The 21529-nt window shown below is 37.9% G+C and overlaps 1 protein-coding gene and 1 long non-coding RNA gene across 2 annotated transcripts in view; one reads left to right on the top strand and one right to left on the bottom strand.

Moving 5' to 3' along the window:
• LOC107633948 lies at window positions 2670-3920 on the bottom strand. The gene has a single exon (XM_016337536.1). It carries the CDS (start codon window positions 3918-3920, stop codon window positions 2670-2672), a length of 1251 nt encoding a protein of 416 aa, XP_016193022.1.
• Window positions 12998-21529, top strand: part of LOC110270413 — a 19675-nt gene continuing 11143 nt past the window's right edge. The window contains exon 1 of the long non-coding RNA XR_002359914.1: window positions 12998-13104. This is a non-coding gene — a long non-coding RNA (uncharacterized LOC110270413). The remainder of the gene's footprint in view (window positions 13105-21529) is intronic.

Raw genomic sequence — 21529 nt, 5'->3', positions numbered from 1 at the left:
CTCATAATAAAAACGTTTTTTTTTTCTCTTAAAATAAGTACTTTTAAAACTAAAAAACTAAACCACGCTTAAGCAAGTGTCGAGAGTTCAAACCATGCCTTGTGCATGCAGCAACTCATTGGCTAGCGGCAGACCCTTAAATGGAGTTGTTACAAATACAAGTTATTTTTAATATAAACATTTATTATTTAAACTATTTTTTTTTTTAAATTGAGCGTCTAACGCACGCGCCTTACAACACGTTCATTATATCGCACTCTTTCTCTTCTTTTTTTTTGAAATAAAAAGTGCTCAACACAACAAGATGGAGCAATAAGAAACATAAGTAACAGGCTACTCAACGTACAACTCTCTAGTCATAACTCAAGAAGTAAACACCCTCTAGTCATCTTCGGCATTGCCATCAACAACCAAGAGATTCACCACCAAGCCACTCGTCGGAGAGCATAAAGGATCTGTTTATTATTTCCATCACCCCTGAGCCTTTATTGTTGAAGACTCTACCATTCCTTTCTAGCCAAACTGCCCAGATAACAGCAAAGAACCCAATCAGCCACCGCCTCCGCTCATTCTTCCTAGACGAAGCATTCGTCCAGCTCTCAAAGTGTTGTTTTAGTGTACCCGGCATAGTCCATATCCTGCCAAGGGCGAATAGCCATGCACACCACACCTGCCAAGTGATCTCACAGCTAATAAAAAGATGAGCAGCAGACTCAACAGACTTACAACATAGAACACATAAATTATCGTGCTGGTCAATGACACCTAGTTTGCATAGTCTTTCTTTAGTGTTCACCCTCTCAACCAAAACAAACCACGAAAATAGCTCAACCCTTGGCGGAGCGAATCCCTTCCAAATAGCACTAGTAAAGCTATAGCTAGTAATATCCTCCAGGGGAGCTGCTTCCTGCATCACCTGCACAAAGGAGTTAGTAGTAAAAATACCAGTTTTATCATATTTCCAGACCACCCTGTCCTCCCTCTCAGTTGTTATCTTTACTGACTGCAAGACCTCATGGAGTTGGTGTAGAAGCTCCAGCTCCCACTGAAATAATTCTCTCCTCCACTGGAGACTCCAGATCCATTCTAGCCCATCCCAAAACCCGCATTCCCCTATAACAGATCCTGTGAGGTTTGAAACCGAGAAAAGTCTAGGAAACATCTCTTTCAACCTCCCACCAGGTAGCCAGACATCCTCCCAGAATTTGATTGTTCTGCCATTCCCTACATCCATAGATAAGCCTCTGATCATCTTTTCTCTGATTTGTGGCTCTCTGATCTGGAGCTGACAGATATCTCTCCAAGGGCCCCCTCTTGCAGGAACAGGCTGACCACACAGCATCGCAGAGGGGTTCATGTTGTTACAAGAGCACACTACTCTCTTCCATAAAGGGTAATCTTCTTTCGAAAATCTCCACCACCACTTGAACAAAAGGGCTGTATTCCTAATTACTGCGTCTCCCACTCCTAAACCACCTGCCTTTCTAGGAGCCATCACTATCTCCCATCTCACTAGTGGCATCCCTATCTTCCCATCCTCCTTACTCCATAAGAACCGTCTTTGCAACGAGATCAACTTTTCTGCAACTGCCTTTGGCATCTTGTATAGGCTGAGATAGTATATAGGCAAACTATTGAGGACGGATTTGATGAGAACTAGTTTGCCCGCTTTATTGAGAGTCTTCGCCTTCCACAAGCTCAACTTTTCTTCCACCTTATCAATCACCGGTTTCCAGGTCTTAACTAACCTTGGATTCGCTCCCAGAGAAATTCCAAGGTATCGGACTGGTAGAGAAGCTTCCTTACATCCCAATAGCTGACACATCTGGCCCGTCCAATGCTGTTCACAATTAACTGGAATGAAACTGGACTTCTCAAAATTGATACTCAACCCGGACATCAGTTCAAAGCAACGCAGTAAGCGTTTATAATTCCTTATAGTCTCTTCCTCTGGAGGGCAGAACAGTATAGTATCATCCGCAAACTGTAAGTGCGACAGCTCAATGTGATCTCGTCCAACCAACAGTGGGGAAATGCGCCCATTTGTTACCGCCTCTCCGATCATCCGATGAAGGACATCAACAACTAGTACAAACAGAAAGGGCGATAACGGATCTCCTTGTCGTAGACCCCTTTCCATTTTGAAAGGCTTAGAAGGGGATCCATTTATAAGCACCGACATGGACACAGAGCAAACACATTCCTTAATCCAGCCCCGCCACATTTGGCCAAAACCCATCTTCTGCAGAACTATATCCAAAAAGCTCCATTTGACCCTGTCATATGCCTTCTGAAAGTCCAGTTTAATTATCGCTGAGCTTCTTCTTCTAGCCTTAATCCACTGTACAGTTTCACAGGCTATCAAAGCCCCATCATGAATTTTTCTGCCTTGCACAAACGCACTTTGGGTCTCACCTACTAAGCCTGGCATCACATTTCGCATTCGCCTCACTAACACCTTAGAGATAACCTTATACACACAACCCACCATACTAATTGGCCTAAGGTCTTTGATTTCTATAGCTCCAATGAATTTCGGTACCAATGCCACCCAGGTGACGTTCGAGCCCCTTGGCAGCACAACTGTTTGGAAGAATCCCAACACTACTTCCGTAAATTTCCTCCCAACTTCTGTCCAACATTTCTTGATAAAATTCATGTTATACCCATCACTTTATTTCTTCAGCAGTTGGCAACAACTCCAGCCCTGTTGCTTCTTCCTCAGATATCTGCCTTACCAGCCCATCCCGAAACCCTATATTAGGTGAGGTCTCCTGATGGTACAAATCCTTGTAGAACTCTCTTATAGCAACTTTAATTCGGGGTTGATTCCTAACTAGTCTTCCATGGATTCTCAAGGCATCAATTCGATTGTTTCTCCTCCTTGCCGATGCTATGTTGTGGAAGTATCTAGTGTTTCTGTCCATCTCCTTAGCATGTCTGGATCGAGACATCTGCTTCCAATGGATCTCCTTCCTGATATACCATTTTTTACATGAGCTCACCAGTGCCTTCCTCCTTGATTCCGCTGTTCCATCATGCACTCCATTGCTCACCATTTCATCAACCTTCCTGATCTCCTCTTCAAACCTATCAATCCTCCTATCCATATCTCCAAAATTTTCTCTATGCCATCTGCGCAGTGGGGTCGTCATAGCCTTGAGCTTGTCCAAGAATTGTCTCTCCCCTATGCTCCTCCACTCCTCCTTCACCATCCTCAAAAACCCATCATGAGTAAACCAAGAATCCAGACTTCGAAAAGGCTTAGGTCCCCCTCCCATCCGTGTGACATCCATGACCAACGGACAATGGTCTGACAACCCTCGTGGCCCTCCTCGTAATCTTGTTTCAGGAAACTCTTCCAGCCACTCCAAGCTAACCAGTACCCTATCAATACGACTACATGACTGGCCCCTGAACCATGTGAACCTACAATCAGACAAAACGAGATCCACAAGCTCCATATCTTGAATCCAATCTTTAAACTCAACTGCGGATACCAGCATAGAAGTAGCCCCCTTTCTCTCCTCTACTTGAGTAATCTCATTAAAATCTCCCATAAAGCAGAAAGGTAATTGACATAAGCCTGATATGAAACTCAGCTCCTCCCACACAATAAGTTTTTCCTCCCTAATATGCTCACCATACACTAGACAGAAGGCACACCGAAAATTATTTTTAACCAGCACTCCATCCACACATAACCATCTAGCTCCTTTATGACAATTTCTCATATTAAAAACCGTTTCATCCCACATCAACAGTAGACCACCAGAGGCACCTTCCGATCCCACAAACTCCCATCCTACTACATCATTACCCCACAGTTGTACTACATCAAATTTAGTCAAAACCTCTTTTTTTGTCTCTATCAAGCCTAACATATGCAAATTAAATCTCCTCCTAAAATTCTTCACCATACTCAGTTTACCAATTCCCGCCAACCCCCTAACATTCCAGGATGAAAAATTCATTTTAAAATAGTTTTACACACCTTATTCCGATTTTTTGGACGACTTCTTCTAGCCTTTTCTTTCTGTTTGGCCTGCTTTTTCTTCAGTGCTAGTGCCTCATTCTGCTCCTGGAGTATCAGCATAATATCGTCTTCCTCGTCATATTGCACAGCTCCACACTCCAGAGCTAAGTTCCACGCCTTCCGATTTTCTTCCATCTCTTCTAGTCGTGTAGTTTCAGATGTCTCTGACTCACCACCATTCATAGCTGCAGCCCGTACTTCATCACCCACTGCATCCATTGATTCACCAGCCTTCGTGCCTTCCACCACCAGTGACTTTACCAGTCCCAGACCACTGCCATCGGGCTGCAAGTCCGCCACCCCCAAGTCGTCAGTCCCACCATTCCCCGCCTTTCCCCCAACTCGGTCTGTTCCAGCCAAACCCATATCTCGATCCCCACCGCTCCTTCGATCCGTCCCTACCCACAAATCCGGTCGCCCCTCAAGGATCACCGCATTCATCGCCGGTGACCTCAGCTCCCCAGTCCTGTCATGGTCAAGGCTCGGGCTTCCCGGTTCGGCTTGAGTTTCCAGCCATCCCTGCCCCCGGCGCACTACCTCGCCTTCATGAGCTTCCCCTTCTTTCGACAAAGGATCGGCACAAGAAGACTGGGTCCGTCCCCCGCCGAAGACCGCCGCACCGCCCTCGTAAACTCCATCGAAGGCACGCCCCGAGTCCTCACCAGCACAGGTTTCGGTCCGGGTCATATGTGACACCCGATCCAGCAAGCAACCAGCGCCAGTCAGCCCAGTTTTCCCTTCAATTCCAATTTTTGGGCCTGTGTGTTGGAAGCCCAAAGTAAGTCCCTTAACATTGGAGGAACAGTTTTGGGTTCCATCTTCAGTGGGCCTCAAACCAATCCCCTTAGCACTAATAGCAGCCTCTACCTCAGCACATATTTGCCCACCAGGAACGTCCCATGACTTAGTTCTATCTGAAACTGTTTCCCCATAATTAGTGCGTAATCCCCCAATATCCTCTTGTGATAAATTGAGATCAAATCCCTTAAATGTAGGCGTTACTGTTTTGGAAACAAAAAATTCGTTATTCCACTCATTCAGATCTTCTGATGAGATTACTACTTTACCCTTCACCTGATCTTCCTCCCTCACCGTCGGCAGTATCACATCTGCCGATATGTCCCCTGTGGCCTGACTCCCATGACAGTTAGCCTCATAAACTCTTGTAATGCCCATGCCAGCGGAGCCTTCGCCAAGAGACCACCCCTGGTTCCGTGCGACAGCGCCCCCCTCTGCACCGCTCAATGAGTCACAAGTTCCACTCCTCACTTCCGATACAAAAACATCAAACCTATTTTTGCCAACGTGCATGCATATCTTTTCGTGAATAACATCAAACCTTGGCGTATCAATTAACACCCGACCAGCGCTAAACGACAAGCATGACACTGTTGCGTTCTCGCACACCACGACCTCTCCCCATTGTTCACCAATCGCACGAAATGTAGCTTCAGACCACGTGTGTAGCGGAACTCCGATACACTCAATCCATACTCGTCTACTGTCACAACGATCATACTCGCTCCAGCGTCCTACTCGATAAAAAAACTTCAAGAAATCAGTCATGTGGATAGTGAGCGCCTCATCCGCACTGTTTGTGCTATCAAAGACTAACAAGGCTTTGTATGCTCCCAATGCATAAACCTTTACGACTTTAGGCCATTCCGTTCGAGCTACGACGCTTAATAACCGGAAATCAATAGCCTGCACAGTACTTCCAACAATGCTCCGCTTCAACCAATTCCAATTATTCTCCTCCACTGAGGCCTTGATTGTCCTTACCCCCAAGCCCTCTCCGTCCTTCAGCAAGTTACTTGCGTGCGGATCATTTGTATTTTCCAATGCTTTGCTTCCCCCCGGTTGGCTATCAGTCGGATCTATTCTTATCCCTCTGGCAGCCACACTATCTACCAGAGAATAATCAAGCTCGATCTGAGATTTCCCCCCTTCAATCTTCTTTTTGTCTGGTTCTCTCCTTGTATCTGCATTTTCCAGAGTCCGCTTTCCCTTAGAAACATCCCTTCTATACTTTGCCTCCCCTACAAAGATCTCCTTCCCCCTTAAGCACAAGCGATTCATCTCTGAAATTGCTTTTAAAGCTCCACCCTTTGTGGTATATCGGATGAATGCAAAGAGATACACCATGCCACTCCTCATCTTCCTGGAGAGGTAAATATCATTAATCCTCCCTGTCCATGAAAACAAACCAAACAATTCTTGTTTCGATATGTCTACCGGTAGTCTGTCTACAAACACAGTGAACGAGTCCTGTTCCAATCGAAGATACTCATCTCGGTTCCAAACCCTCGGATCTTTACCTAAAAATTGTTGCCTCGACCCTCCCCGTCCGGTGGTTTCCCAACGCGCTCTCTCCCTCTCTCGCTCTCTCATTTTCTCTTCTTCCTTAATCAAAACGCAAACCGTCAAGATTCAAGCGACATTCAAAACAAACTACGATTCTGCGAATAGTAGAAGAAATCAAGAAGAAAAGATACAAATCTTCATAAAAAATCACCAGAAAAAACGAAAAAACATTATTCAAGGTACTGTTTTACTGTTCTTCTAAGTTTTTTTTTCTAGATTGTCTCTGTCATATGCCTCATCCTTAACCAACAAAATATTAAAAGATTTCAAGAAGAAATATATTGTCTCCTCCTGATATTGGGTGTATTTCTTAAATCCTTTGGGTGTATTTCTGTAATCATTTGGTTTATTTCCGTAACCGTTTGGATGTATTTTTATAATCTTTTGGGTATATTTCTGTAATCGTTTGGGTGTATTTCTGAAGTTCCATTATCTTCAAAACAATTTCAAAACTTGATTTCAAAAACCATGAAAATCGAAAAAAACAGAAAGAGATCGAAGGCAAAGAGAGAGCGCACGAAGAAGATCGAACAAATTTAGCAAGAAACTCGAAAAAGGAAACGGAATCTTTTGAAAAATGAAAGTTATATATTCACGTGTTAATTAATTTGGATTGATTTAAAAGTCTGTTAAAGAGGCCCATAACATAAGCAGCACGTTTATGGGGTTTCGTTCTCTTCAGACTTGTAAAGCTTGTAAGCGCAAAATACTTGTACGTAGAAATTAATCTTTTTTTTAAAAGAACTTAATTAAACTGTTTACCAAACTAAATCTTAGTTCTTGACTGGTTAGATTGAAAGATACCGTAAACAAAAAAAATTCGATACAATTAATTTCATGTAATAATAGTAATATTGATAATTGAAAATGATTAAATAATTTAATATATTTAATTAAATTATCGTTAGCAAAATGAAAGGGAAGCAACTATACCTTGACACTAACTGAGGTAAGGACCAAGCTGTACGTAAATTTTCATTTTATTCTTGTTGAAAACCATTTATTTCCAAGTTCGTGTGAAGTTGACTATTCTATTGGCGTAATTGACTTGAGTTTAGGAGGGCAGCAATTAAAAATGTTTCTTAAAAATAAACAGTTGTTTAATATAAAATAAGATTTCAAAAATTAATATATAGTCTGTTAAAGTTGCAGATTGATAATTTAAATTGGTCTATAATATTTTTCTTATTAGAAAATTCATTTTTTTAACAAAAAATTAATAAATTTATCTGTTTTTTTTAGACAAATTACTCCTTCAATCTTCAATTTTTTTTTTTCTAAAAGATAGTATGGTTGAAGTATTAAATTGTTTAAATTTTAAAAAATAATAACTAATCTATTCATTGTTAGAAATTATTTTGTGCAATTTCTTTATGAAATAAAGACTAATTTATCAAAATTTTTTAATTCATCTAATACAAAATGGTCAGATATCAATTTATAATTTTACTTGTATTTTTTTCTTAAATTGATTTTCAACTCAAAGTTTGGATATAGAAAAATCAGTAATCCAATAGTATTATCTTAATATACAAAGATAATAAGCTAAGAATTTTAAAAATATGAGATTTTATTTAACCTTTCAAGATTTAGTTTTTATGCGTAATTGCGTATATGTAGCAAAAACTAATTATATATATCATTGATTGGTGATTAAGTTTTTTTACATATATAATATGGTTGATTTTTAAATTCATAACTTAAAATAGTTACCTTTAAGTGCATAAAATAAATTTTTATATTGGCGGTGTATAGTGGAAAATGGAGATAGTATTGGCTGTCAGACACAGTGTGAGGAAATTGTCTTGATTCTCCAAGACTACAACTTTAACATCAACATGTATGTGTTGGACTTACAAGGTGCAGATTTGGTTCTAGGTGTCCAATGGCTTATGGGTCTTGGTTATGTCACTACTCATTATGGGTTGTTGACTATGGAGTTTGTAGTGTATGATTTGAAGGTGAAGTTACAAGGAGAAAGGCTATTGCAATCAGAAGGGCTCAGTAATAGAATGCTGCAGAAATTGGTGACAAATGAGGTCATTACTACATTCTATCACCTGAGAATGATTGAGGGAGAGACCAACAGCAAACCAACAGCCCCTGTAGATATTCAGCAGCTTTTGAAAGAATTCTAACAGGTTTTTGAGGAACCTACACGGCTTCCTCCCACTAGGGTGATTGACCATAAAATTGAGCTCATACCGGGTGCCCAGCCGGTTAAGGTACGACCCTACAAATATCCTCAATTTCAGAAAAAGGAATGGAGCGTTTGATCGCGGAGATGCTTGAAACCGGTGTGATTAGAGAAAGCCATAGTGCATTCTCTAGCCCGGTGCTTTTGGTAAGAAAGAAGGATGGTGGTTGGCGCTTTTGCGTTGATTATAGGGCTCTCAATGCAATTACAGTTAAGGACAAATTTTCTATACCAACTATAGAAGAGATACTTGATGAACTCTTTGGTGCTGAATATTTTTCTAAGATTGATCTGCGGTCGGGCTACCACCAAATCAGAATGAATGAAAATTCAGTGCACATGACAGCCTTTCGAACTCATTTGGGTCACTATGAGTTTGTGGTAATGCCATTCGGCCTTACTAATGCCCCTTCTACATTCCAAGCTACCATGAATCGGATTTTTCAACTTTACCTACGAAAATTCATCGCAGTTTTCTTTGATGACATTCTCATTTACAGCCGCACATGGGCGGATCATTTGGAGCATCTCAAAACTACTCTTGCTGTCCTACGTACTCATGATCTATATGCTAAAGCTTATAAATGTTCTTTTGGTCAAAATCAGGTTGATTATTTGGGACATGTTGTGTGCTCTATGGGAATCAAGGTTGACCCTTCTAAAATTGAGGCAATACAAGCTTGGCCGAAGCCAACTTCCCTTAAGCAATTGAGGGGTTTCCTTAGGTTAACAGGCTATTATTAAAAATTTGTTTTGGGGTATGCCCAACTAGCTCATTCACTCACTGAATTGCTGAAGAAAAACAATTTTCATTGGGGTGTTGAAGCGGACATGGCATTTGACAAATTGAAGACAGCCATGACTTACACACCTGTGCTATCCCTTTCGGATTTTTCTTAGAGGTTTACTGTTGAGACCGATGCATCTAACACCGGGATAGGTGCTGTCCTATCCCAGAATGGGCACCCTTTAGCCTACTTTAGCAAGAAACTAAACCCGAAGTTGGCTATGTCTTCTGCCTATATTCGAGAGTTGTATGCCATTACTCAGGCGGTTGTCAAATGGCGTCATCATCTACTAGGCAGAAAATTCACCGTAAAAACTGATCATCAGGGTTTAAAAGAGCTACTGACACAGGTGGTGTTGACCCTTGAACAACAATTTTATTTGCATAAATTACTGGGATATGATTTTGACATAGAATACCGACCGGGAAAACAAAACCAGGTGGCAGACGCACTGTCCAGGCATCCAGAGACAACTATAGCTCATGAATTCAGGGCCTTCACCTCAATCCATCTCACACTGATGGAGGATTTATTGGAAGAGAATCAGACTAATCCAGCCATGCTGCGCCTCCATGATAAGTTGAAAACAGGGGAATTGGGCCCAGATTATACAGTCAAGGAGGGTCTTTTGATGTATCAAGGGCGAGTTTGGGTTCCCGATTTCAAAGGGTTAAGGGAATTATTGTTGCAAGAGTTTCACTCATCACTTAGGGGCGGTCATGGGGGAATTCTATAGACTTACAAGGCCCTTGGGGAGTCATTTTTTGGCCTGGAATGCGAGGCCAAGTTCACAGGTTTGTTGAGCACTGTCAAGAGTGCCAAGTTACTAAGTACATTCCTGCCAAGTCCCAAGGTTTGCTACAGCCCTTGTCAATTCCGGTTAGACCATGGACCGATATTTCTATGAATTTTATTGTGCAACTTCCTAAGTCGGCTGGGTTTACAGGGATCTTAGTGGTGGTGGACCGTTTCAGCAAAGTGGGCCATTTCAGTGCTCTGAAACCTGGGTTTACAGCCAAGGATGTGGCACAGGTATTCATTAATTTAGTAGTATGGTTACATGGCTTTCCTGTTACTATTGTTTCGGATCGAGATCCGATTTTCTTAAGTCGGTTTTGGAAGAGTTTGTTTGAATTAAGTGGGACTAAGTTACTTTATAGCTCTGCATATCACCCTCAGAGTGATGGCCAAACAGAGGTGGTTAATCAAAACACTTGAGCAGTACCTACGCGTATTCACACACACCTATCCGAAACAGTGGACCTCCTATTTAACATGGGCAGAGTTCTGTTACAATGGCTCCTACCATTCTACTATTAACATGACTCCACACGAAGCTTTATTTGGATTTCCCATGAATGTACTCCCTGGGTACTCATCAGGTACTACGAGTGTTATAGAGGTGGATGAGATGTTAAAGGTGAGGGAAGTTTTGAATAAGGAACTGACTTACTTTATTCAAAGGGCTCAAAATAAAATGAAGTAGCAAGCTTATTCACATGGAAGGGACATGAAATTTAACATTGGGGATTGGGTTTTACTCAAGATTAAACCATATAGGCAGCGCTCCCTATCCTTGGAGCCACATAATAAACTGCGGAAGAGATATTATTGTCCCTACAAAGTCATTCAGAAGATAAGGAAGGTGGCTTACCGGTTGGAGCTGCCGAAGTCGTGTGCCCTTCATCTGGTCTTCCATGTTTCAGTGCTGAAACCCTTCCACGGTCCTCCGCCAGTGTCAGTGCCATCTGCAGCTAAATTACCGTCTTCCCTGCAGCCACACCCAGCCGCCATCATAGCAAGTCATGTTGTCTCCACTCCGACAGGACCTCGAACTGAACACCTTGTTGATTGGGAAGGAGTTCCTCGCCATGAGACCACATGGGTAGATATGGTTGAACTTAGCAGGGAGTTTCTAGATGTGGACCTTGAGGACAAGGTCATAGTGGAGAGGGGGATAATTGATGCAAACCCAAATCCAAATCAACAAGGCCCAGCTGAAGAGGAACTAATTGAAGATGAAAAAGAAGAGAGTCATGGGCCAGAGATGTTGGGTCCTAGAAGAAAGAAACACCCAACTTGGCACCAAGATTATGTGATGTAACAAATTGCTTCTAGAATGCCTACGTGGCAAAGTTAGTTACGTTTTGAGTATGAGAATGATTGATATAAGGTAAAAGTAGCATCAGGAGAGAGTAGAGAATTATCATTTGGCCATTAGAAAATTGGCTCTGGAGTATAACCCTCACTCGAAGCAGGAAAACGTTTGTGTTCGTACTTCTTTTCATTCATGCTATTCACTAGTAATACAACACTAATTCAATATACTTTCTCCCCTATTATACAAATTCATTACAAATCCTATTACACATTTTCTAATCTATCAACACCAGAGAAAAAAGACCAGGTGAAATCCCAATTTTTCCATTTTAAAACCCCCAGTATAACGCCATTTGTCTTCTTATTTGTATACATAGGATGGAGCTTTGGAAAATAAGATTCAATATCAATAATGTATTCACGGGCAGACTTGTTTTCTTTCTCTTTTTAATTCTATATATGGAAAAGTGAAAAAATTATCCTATAAAAATTCTATAATCAGTACTATATTCATTGGCATAGAACAAATTTTCAGCAACAAAAAATTTAGCATTGTATATATTTTCAACAAATTATTTTCAGTGATAATCAATAACAAATTCACGTAGGCGATTATTTTCAACAATCAAAAGACTAGTTTAATGATATTTTCAATACCAAAATCAAAGACAACAATAAATAGAAAAACAAAGAACGAGATAATTTGTTGGAACTCACCAATTCAAAACCAGCTTCTGATTGCATAAAAGAAGCTGACGGCAAAAAAGAAGTTGACGGCTAGAGTTATTGACGGTGAGGAGGAAGCCTAGATTGAAACATGCGTGCACTCCCTTAAATCTGAGTTTCATGATTGGTGGTTTGATGTACTTCTTCTACATGGATGTTCAAACTTCAAAGAATTGAATGAAACCTACAAGCAGAGTTGGACGGTGGAGGCATGACTAAGCAAACATAGGCGCTTGCCCGCCAACAATTTTCAGGAATATAATATATTCATCAATGTTATTGGGGTTTGTAAACATAAATCAGTAGCATTGATTTGTTGAGAATAAATTTTAGAAGAGTTCCGCTAGGGAGACAATGAAATATGTATATAATGCCTACAATGGGCTCTTTATTAGGCCCAATTGAAATTAAAGGATAAAATTAACCCTAATCCTATTATAGCTGTTTACTTTAACACACCACCAAATTTCTGCTATTTCCACTTTTTCCCCAAATTCCCAATCTCTGTTGTTTCGCCGTTTCTCCTCCCCCACTAAAACCCTCCCAATTCGTTGCAGAGACCTGTGACGGCGATAGAACCCTGAACCCCTGCAACCTGCAACCGAAGAAGGTCACAGCTAAAAGCAAGCAACTTCTTCTTTGCCCGCAAGTACGGCGCCGTCGCTGAACATCTGGCCGTCGCTGCAACCGAGCCGCTGGGCGAGACGCCGCCGACCATAACTGCCGCCAAGGAGATCTCAACACTGAACCGAGCATCTGTAGAGTACTTGGCGCGCGGGCCCGTTGTCTCCGAGCAGCGGAGCAGTCGACCTTGAATAAATAGCCGCCTGCTAGTCAACGGTTCACCGGAAACACAACGAACATCATCACCGGAAGAATCCTAACCATCCAAGGTAAGTGGGTGAAGTTGTTCATTTTTTGATCGGTAATCGCTGTTGCATGTTTGATTGTAGATAGATTTTGTTGATGAAATACGTGATTAACCATGGTAAAATAGCAGCAGGAGCCATTTTTGTAGTTAGTTTAGGTTGTTGTTATTGGTTTGTAATAAATTTAAAATAATTTTCATCTCTGGCCTGGACCGTTAGGATTTTTAAACCCGGACCGCAGAGTTTCATTTAGAGAAAAAAAATTTGTAATGAATGATACAAATTGTTTCTACTGATTAAATGGTATTGCTTATGTCATTGGCTATATAAATGAATGTTAATGTGTGAAATTTTTATTAATTTCATATTAGAGTATAAGTAAATTCCTAACTTATTACTTTTAGAATTAGTGTGATAGTGTTAAAATTCAGTTTTTCAAAAAGTTGTTCATGTTTACCGACAATTCACTTGGGAAAATTGATCAAGCATTGATGAGAAGTGAAAAAAGTACAACTGTGAATGATATAGAGAATTATGTATTAGATCTTTTTGCAGGTTCACCAAAGCCTTTGCATTATTTTTCATCTTCAGCATAGAAACTGAAAAGGGATAAGAGTGTTTGATGCAGATTTTTTTTATTCATTTTTTATGTTGGCTTGGTTTTAGCAATTGGGAATGCCATTTACAAAATTTTAGTTTTCTTACACCATTGACATTAAATTAAAATTAATGTGGCTCACCTTCTAACTCACTTTGGATGAACATTCATGTGTGATCTTATTACATGACGACTTTGTTATAATTTTTTCTAATGAATTTCTATCAATTGTTGACCTTTTTTTTATAAAACAGGTTGAATGTTTAAGATCAATTAGTCCATAAAATAATTGAGTGATCGTTTTTGAATTTTTTATGCCACTATATATATTATGAGATCATTTTTTATTCTTAAATGCTCCTGGAATTGATTTTGAGAGCATCTTGGATTGTTGCTGAAATTGAGGGTAGAATGAGAGTTGAGTGTTAGAAACGAGGGGATTTTATTTTATTTCTTTTTCCTTAATTAATTAGTACTTGCATCTATGTTGTTGCATTGGTATTAGATGTATGTTTTTTTTTTGTATTTGCTACTAACTCGATGTACACATGATGAGATCAATTACATGTCAGATGGTTAGTTTTTCAGGCAATTGGATGGTCATTTTTCATAATGGAAATTGCTATTTTAATTTGATTGTAGTGACATCACCTTTTTAAAAGATAATGCTAAAAAAGTCTCTGTTTTCTACGTAAACTAGTGTATATATGGTGCTGAAAAGCAGGATCTAGTCTTAGATATTCAATCCTGACGTTTACTAAAACGGATGGTTACTTTAATTTATTTTGTGGTGGTTATTTTTTGTTGTAGCCATTATTGTTTGGTGATAACATGTTGTTGTGCTGTGTGATTCTTATTTACCTTTCTCATTGTTATGTTTATAATTGGTTGATTTGGTCTCTACATCCAGTTAAATTCTTGCTAAAGATTTCCTTTCTCTACACGAGGCTGCTATTTTTTTTATTAGCAGCTGGAATGAATACAATTTTTATGTCTCATGTTGTTTTAATTTTTCTTACTTGATTATAAACTGAAAAGAATATTCACTTGGATTGCAGAGAACCTATTGAGTGAGTATTTATTCACGACGATCCAATCATACATTTTTCTACAGTCCAAGCTATAAATCAGATGGGTAAAAAGTAAGTTAGATCACCATTCACAGCTCCAAGCACTAGGACGTTGAAATAACGTACAGAAGGATTGCCTAAAGGGAGAAAGTTCAAAGGAAGAAAAAATTAGCATACTTAAGATAACGTACTTGATAAGATTTGAATATTTACCTTATTTACTAGGTAGAGTCTTGGAAATTTATTTATGACACATTGGGATGACATTTTTGTGGTGGATCCCTTTTTTTTAGAACTTATGTGAATCTGTTGGTGTAAATGAATTCAAGCATGACACTGACGAGTGAGTCGAAAATGACCATCTATTTTTCTTATGAAAGTAACCATCTAGATACATGGTGAACCGAACATCTAGTATACTATTTCTTAGTACAGAGATATCTCTTTTGTATTTCAAGCTGACATTACTTGAATTTGATAAGTGTTGACTTCATTATCACTGTTCTTGAACCAATATACTATAATTTGTTTTGAGTACCTGCTACAATTTACAAGGGTTGAATACCCGAAAACAACCATCCACGTATACAGTTACAGTAAACATCCGATTTCATACATAAATGAACATCCAACACATCTAAGTAAAGATAAATATGTAACTACTATCTAAAGCGACTAGCTGCACACCAAATGAAATTAATCAAGCTCCTTATACAACAAAGTATCAGAACTTATCTAGATTAAATTGGTTCATTGGAATTAATCAAGTCTAGTTTCTTGCAACAATTACGAATACATCGGATACCTATATCTTTAGAGAATAAAGCCATCCGTTGCTAACAACAAAAGCATCACACTTGGCATTTGCGTCTTTGAAAAATAGCATCTTCATCTACAATTGCTGACAAATGAATAACTATTGAAATCCTATATCCATGAATAAAAATATTAAAGGTACTCGAAACCATTTTCAATAGATTCTAACTGCTGCCGAATGAGCTTAACAAAGACATGCAGCTACCAGCTTGTTGGCGCTCATGCCGGCAAACCGGAGCACCAAATTTCATATTCTGAGAGGCCTCCAGAGGAACCATCTGCTAAACAACACAAAAAGATGACAACAATTAACTACTTGCATAGTAATGTACTAAATAATCGTGTAAGGTCGGATTAATTTAATCATGTACCGGAGCGACATTTAATTTATTCTCTATCTAGTTTATTCATCATATAAATATAGTTAATGTAAATATGCAGGATAAATATTTAGTCAACCATGAATTCATATCTCCTGGATATTTAACAATTATTTTTACAAAGAGTCTAGATAACCATATCTCCATTAGCTAGATTTTATATTATATACTTCACTAATACGGTTTCAGTGGAGCTTTGGAATCATTATCACACGCAAATTTTGCACATATCAAATATACATGAAATTGAATTATCACATGCGAATTCTTCGTCCATATAATCATAAAAAGAATTTAATAAAACCATAGAAGTGGTTGCATGTGGAGTGCTTCTGTTGCATCTACTGAAGCATTTAACATAAAAAAGAGCCCCCTACTTTCACTAAGTGGAATGAATAAAAATCATAAACAAATAACCATTCGCTATGCATGCCTTCACATAAATTGTTTACCTTGTTGGATTCCTCACCCTCTTCTACGCAATGGTTGGGATCATTGTTATGTGAATTTGATGAATTTCCGTTACTGACAGCCAATGGAACACCACATAGCAGTTGAATGAAATTCAACTCCATTTATGCTCTTCCGTGGCGTGATGGACGTCTCAAGCCTGACTCCACTTGTAATCCCTCTAACTTGCGAATGCCGACGTCGCAAGGAAGTCGCAAGCCGGCTGCGACGGAATGCCTAAAGATAACAAAATTTAAGACAAATGCTGGTCAAACATAGGAATTAAATAAAAAGTTTCACTCAGGTATTTCATCGAGCATATGGTGTGCACAATATGTAAACAGGGATTTTACACTCAATTTAAGCAGCAATCAATCCAGAAAAATCAGCCATCAAACATTTTGGAATCCAAAAAGTATCAATCCATTAATCTAAGCCTAATCTAAACACTAAAAGCAAAATTAAAAATTAGTTAACATAAATAAATAAAAGAACACGGGAAGGAAGAAGCATAGAACCTGTGTTGATGAAAGGGGAAGAATGAAAAAGAGAGGAGTAGCAGAGGCGGTGTTGCAGCGGCATAGAGCTCAGCCGCTGCTGGGTTGCACTGGGGTTTCTCGCAGGTGGACTTGATGCGGTGCCGTCAGAACGCACCGGACGACCAGAATGCCCTGCTGGGAGTTCACCTGTGCGGACTTCCGGTGACAATACACGAGCTAGGGAGAAGATGCGTTATCACCGTCGGTAGGAAGGGCTGCGTTTTTGGTCTGTCCTTGCCCTTCAGAGAGAGATGTTCGTGGTTTTAGGTTTCATATAACTGAATCCTAATTTTTTAAAAAATTTAAATTATCAAATCTTTATAATTAATGCTTGTACCCATAATTTAATTTTAATTTCAATTAAACCCCATTGTATGCATTGTACAATAAAACTATTGTCTCCTCATACTTTTCCTTTTCGTAACCTTAATTTTTACTAATATCATAATATAACATTTGTCAGTGCAAAACTATTTTACAATGATATAATATAAAAGTTAAATTCTAATATAAATTGGTAAAATATGATAAAGAATAATAAAATTTCAAGTACTGGTAGGGAGCCAATGGCCTAAGCGTACAATATGTACAATGGATTAAATTTTTGGTCCATGAATAAAATGAACATCACCCATACTATCCAGAATAACCATCCGATACCAGGATAATAAACATCTCATGTCATAAAACCACTTATTCCAAAAACTTAAGTTGGTTTTGGAGTTCACCAAGAATTGAACTTTTGACCTTTCGGATCTAGAACTCTAATACCATATCATGAAACCACTCATCCTAAAAGTATAACCTGACAGAACAATGTAACATTAATGGTCATATCTCTAATACTTCCTAAACTTTCATTGTACACATTGTACGTGTTGAGTCTGCAGCGAAATTTTGACTTCTAATAGCTACAAAGTAATATGAAATTGAACACTACTCACAATAATGCACTCGCTATATAATTACTAAAGAGAAAAGGAAAATAAAATAAAATAATAATAATAATATGAAAAGAAGATGTGAATGTAGTTGTTATTGTTGATGATAAGGCAATAAGCATGTCATCCACATACAATAGAAGATAGATATAATCACCTCCAAGAAGCTTACGAATGTATACACAACAATCATAATTACTTCTGGAAAAACCTTGTTTTAACATAAAGAAGTCAAATCGCTTATACCATTGCCGAGGAGATTGTTTCAATCCATATAGCGATTTCCTTAAGCGACATACCTGACTTTCTTTACCCTCAACCTTGAAACCCTCAGGTTGATACATGTAGATTTCTTCCTCTAAGTCACCGTGCAAGAATGCAGTCTTCACGTCTAGTTGTTCCAACTCAAGATCACCATGAGCGACAAGACTTAAAAGCACTTCTTCAGCAAACCTTGTCCACAAAGCAATGATAGACCTTTCTCTGACATATGTCCAAGCCGCATGTGCCATATTCTCGTGCAATCTGTTTGATCTCTACTTCCACCGATTCCAACTGCTAATTCACCTATAACCGTTGTCCCCAAAAGAGAATAAAGATTACCATGACGAACTCCTTTCATCACTACCAAAGAACCACGAACAACTTTCAGTACCCCATTTTCCGCAACTATTTTGCAACCATTTTTCTCCAACAAACCTATGGAGATCAGATTTTTCCGCAAGTCTGGAATATGTCTCACATCCTTTAAGGTTCTTACGACACCACCATGCATCTTGATTCTTACAGTACCCAACCCCACAGTTTTACAAGCATGATAATTGCCCATTAAAACTGTGCCACCATTTATGCTTTCATAGGTAGTAAACCACTTCCTACTTGGACACATATGGTGAGAGGCTCCTGAATCAAGAATCCACTTAGAATAGGAATAAAATTCTCCGACAAAAACTCCTTACTAAACATTTTGAGTTCTTTCCTATTAAAACTCAATTTTAATTTCACTTCCTAAAATTACTTTTATGATCTTATCCTTCCTTTATTCTCATAGTACGCTTAGATCATTGGCTCCCGTACTTATTCTTATAAAAATTAAACTAGTTATTAAATTGATAGAGTTAGAAGTTCAAAAATCTAAAAATTTAACCGAAAAAATAAATATAGTAAAGATTATATTGAATTTAAGATATTTTGTTCATAAATATTTTGATATCATGTAATGAATTATCTTTTCTAAAACCGGTGGAAGATTAAAAGTATATGAAAAATTATAAATGTAACAGAAAAAAAATAGTAATAACATTAACAAGGCTAAAATTGTCATTATGAAATTATTCGAAGGATCAAGCAGTAACAACATTTGAATTTTGACAGGAAAAAATGTCATTGTAGAGTTTTCCGAAGGTTATAATAGTAAAAGTATAATCAGGTTTTCCGATTCGGTATATACGGATATAGCAACCATTTAATATGGCCCTTTATCAAACGTAACATACAATTCATCTGGCCTCTAATAAGTCTTCAAAAAATATATATCGCAATTTTCATTTCATGAAACTTAGCCAAACGTTATATTCGCTTATTTATTTAAGCACAACCAAAATATCTTGTTATTTTTCTTCCTTACCTTAATTATGGGCAGAACTCTCACAAGAACTAAATATATTTGTCATGTGTAATTATACAAAGATCTAAGTTATCATAATCTAAAAATATATATAAATGTTAGGCTCCTCTTTAAACAAATTTTCTAGTATAAACCCCCACCAATTAGGACATAGATGCTTTAATTTAACAAAAACAAACAGATCACATGCAAAACATAATGGCTCAGACGAAGACCATATCTTTAGATCAAGCAATAGAATAAAATAAGAGAGATGTGCAATAACAAATAACAAACAAGCAGGGATGTGTTGATCAGTAGCAGTTTTGTCTTCTTCTTCTTTTGAATAATTAATCTTTCTTCTTGTACTCATTGGATTCTTGTTATTCTTGTACTCATTTTTCTCTTACTTTGTAAGTTATAAGATTTTGGGATCCATTTTTTGTTAGTAACAAAAACTTTTTGTATTAGGTCTTTTTTGTTTATCTAAATTCTCAACGTAAACACTAATAAAATGAGTTATACGACTTTAGAAATAAAATCATCACCACAAAAATTAACAATTATAGTAGAAAAGATTAAAATCTTATAAGATTCTTTTTAAATATTAATCCCTAATATATATTTATAAGAATTTTATATACAAAAAATATATAATTTATATTTATATTTTTTTGAAACAAAACAAGCTCAACACATTAGAGTAGAACAAAACAGACAAACATAACTTAGCTACATACAATAGAAATCAATCCCGTGACATCTCCGGTATTGCCATCAACCACTAATAGGATGACGTTCATTCCACTCGTTATAGCTCAACAACGTCTTTGTTTAAATGATCTCAACACCTGCTCTTTTATTATTGAATATTTTGGCATTACGTTCTAACCAGATGTTTCAAATCACTGCAAAGAACGCGGTCATCCACGACTTCTTTCATATTTATATTTATCAACATTTATACATATAAATCAATATAATTTATATCTATTATTCATACCCTGACCCAAATAACAAAGCTAGACCCAAATCGAGTTAAAATGCCCAATCCAACAGATTGGCCTCTACCACTTGCCCGACCTCCTTCAAGAGGTCGGGTTCGACGTAAGCAGGCACTTAACACTTATCTAAGTAAATAACTGTCTCCGTAAATCTCTTTCTCATTTCTAGAAGAGAGATCTCAACAACCCTAAGATAAAGGGACGATTATTTATCATCAGAAGTGGAACTATTTCAACGGTAGTTATTGGTTCATCTCCTATAAATACACTGACCAACTCAGGTACACTCAAGTCCAATACACTAAAACCTACTTAACCTCTTGCTAACTTAGGCATCGGAGTGTCTTGCAGGTATCATCACTCTCCACCTTTTCAAATACACAATTCGGATGGTGGCTCTCTGATGCAGGACAAGTCAAAGACCACTCCATTAAACGTTTGGGTCTCGTAAACAAGCTCAATCCACATTCGATTTCAAATAACTCCCGAAACATCTATATTTTTTAGAATTTATATGCATAAATTAATAGAATTTATTTATTAAAAGTAATTTAATATTTATATTAATTAAATAATAATAAAAGAAACTAAAAATTACTGACTTTCTTTTCAAAATATTCACTTCCTCAAAAGTCATATCAATGCAAAAAAGAAAAGGAAGAAATCCATTCAAACCAGTGATATCAGATCACTGAAAACCAAGCCACAATGATTGCTTAATAGCTAGCATATCAGTATATAATGATTTTGATCTGAAAAATAAAAGGCACAGAACAATAGATACACCCAAGGACTTTCAAATCATCACTACCTATTGGAGATAAACTGTATGATTAATTAATCTCCTGACCTAAAAAGAGCATTGTTATGATCCCAAAGTCCAAATTCATGGAAACAATAAAGATATGCTCTAACCTCTCTAAAGATAAGGTAGAAAAAAAAACGAAGATTTTAGGTGACATTAGAAAAATAAATTAAATACATAAAATATAAAATTATAATATAAAATCTAAATCTTAAAATTATTAAATTTAATATACATTTT

The sequence above is a fragment of the Arachis ipaensis genome, chromosome B03 (genome assembly GCF_000816755.2).
Source record: "Arachis ipaensis cultivar K30076 chromosome B03, Araip1.1, whole genome shotgun sequence".
Classification (NCBI taxonomy): domain Eukaryota; kingdom Viridiplantae; phylum Streptophyta; class Magnoliopsida; order Fabales; family Fabaceae; genus Arachis; species Arachis ipaensis.
The sequence above is the reverse complement of the archived record's forward strand: the minus strand, read 5'-3'. Positions and strand labels throughout refer to the sequence as shown.

Coding starts and splice junctions, on each gene's coding strand:
- LOC107633948 (XM_016337536.1), bottom strand. CDS start 3,920: ATGGTGAAGAATTTTAGGAGGAGATTTAATTTGCATATGTTAGGCTTG.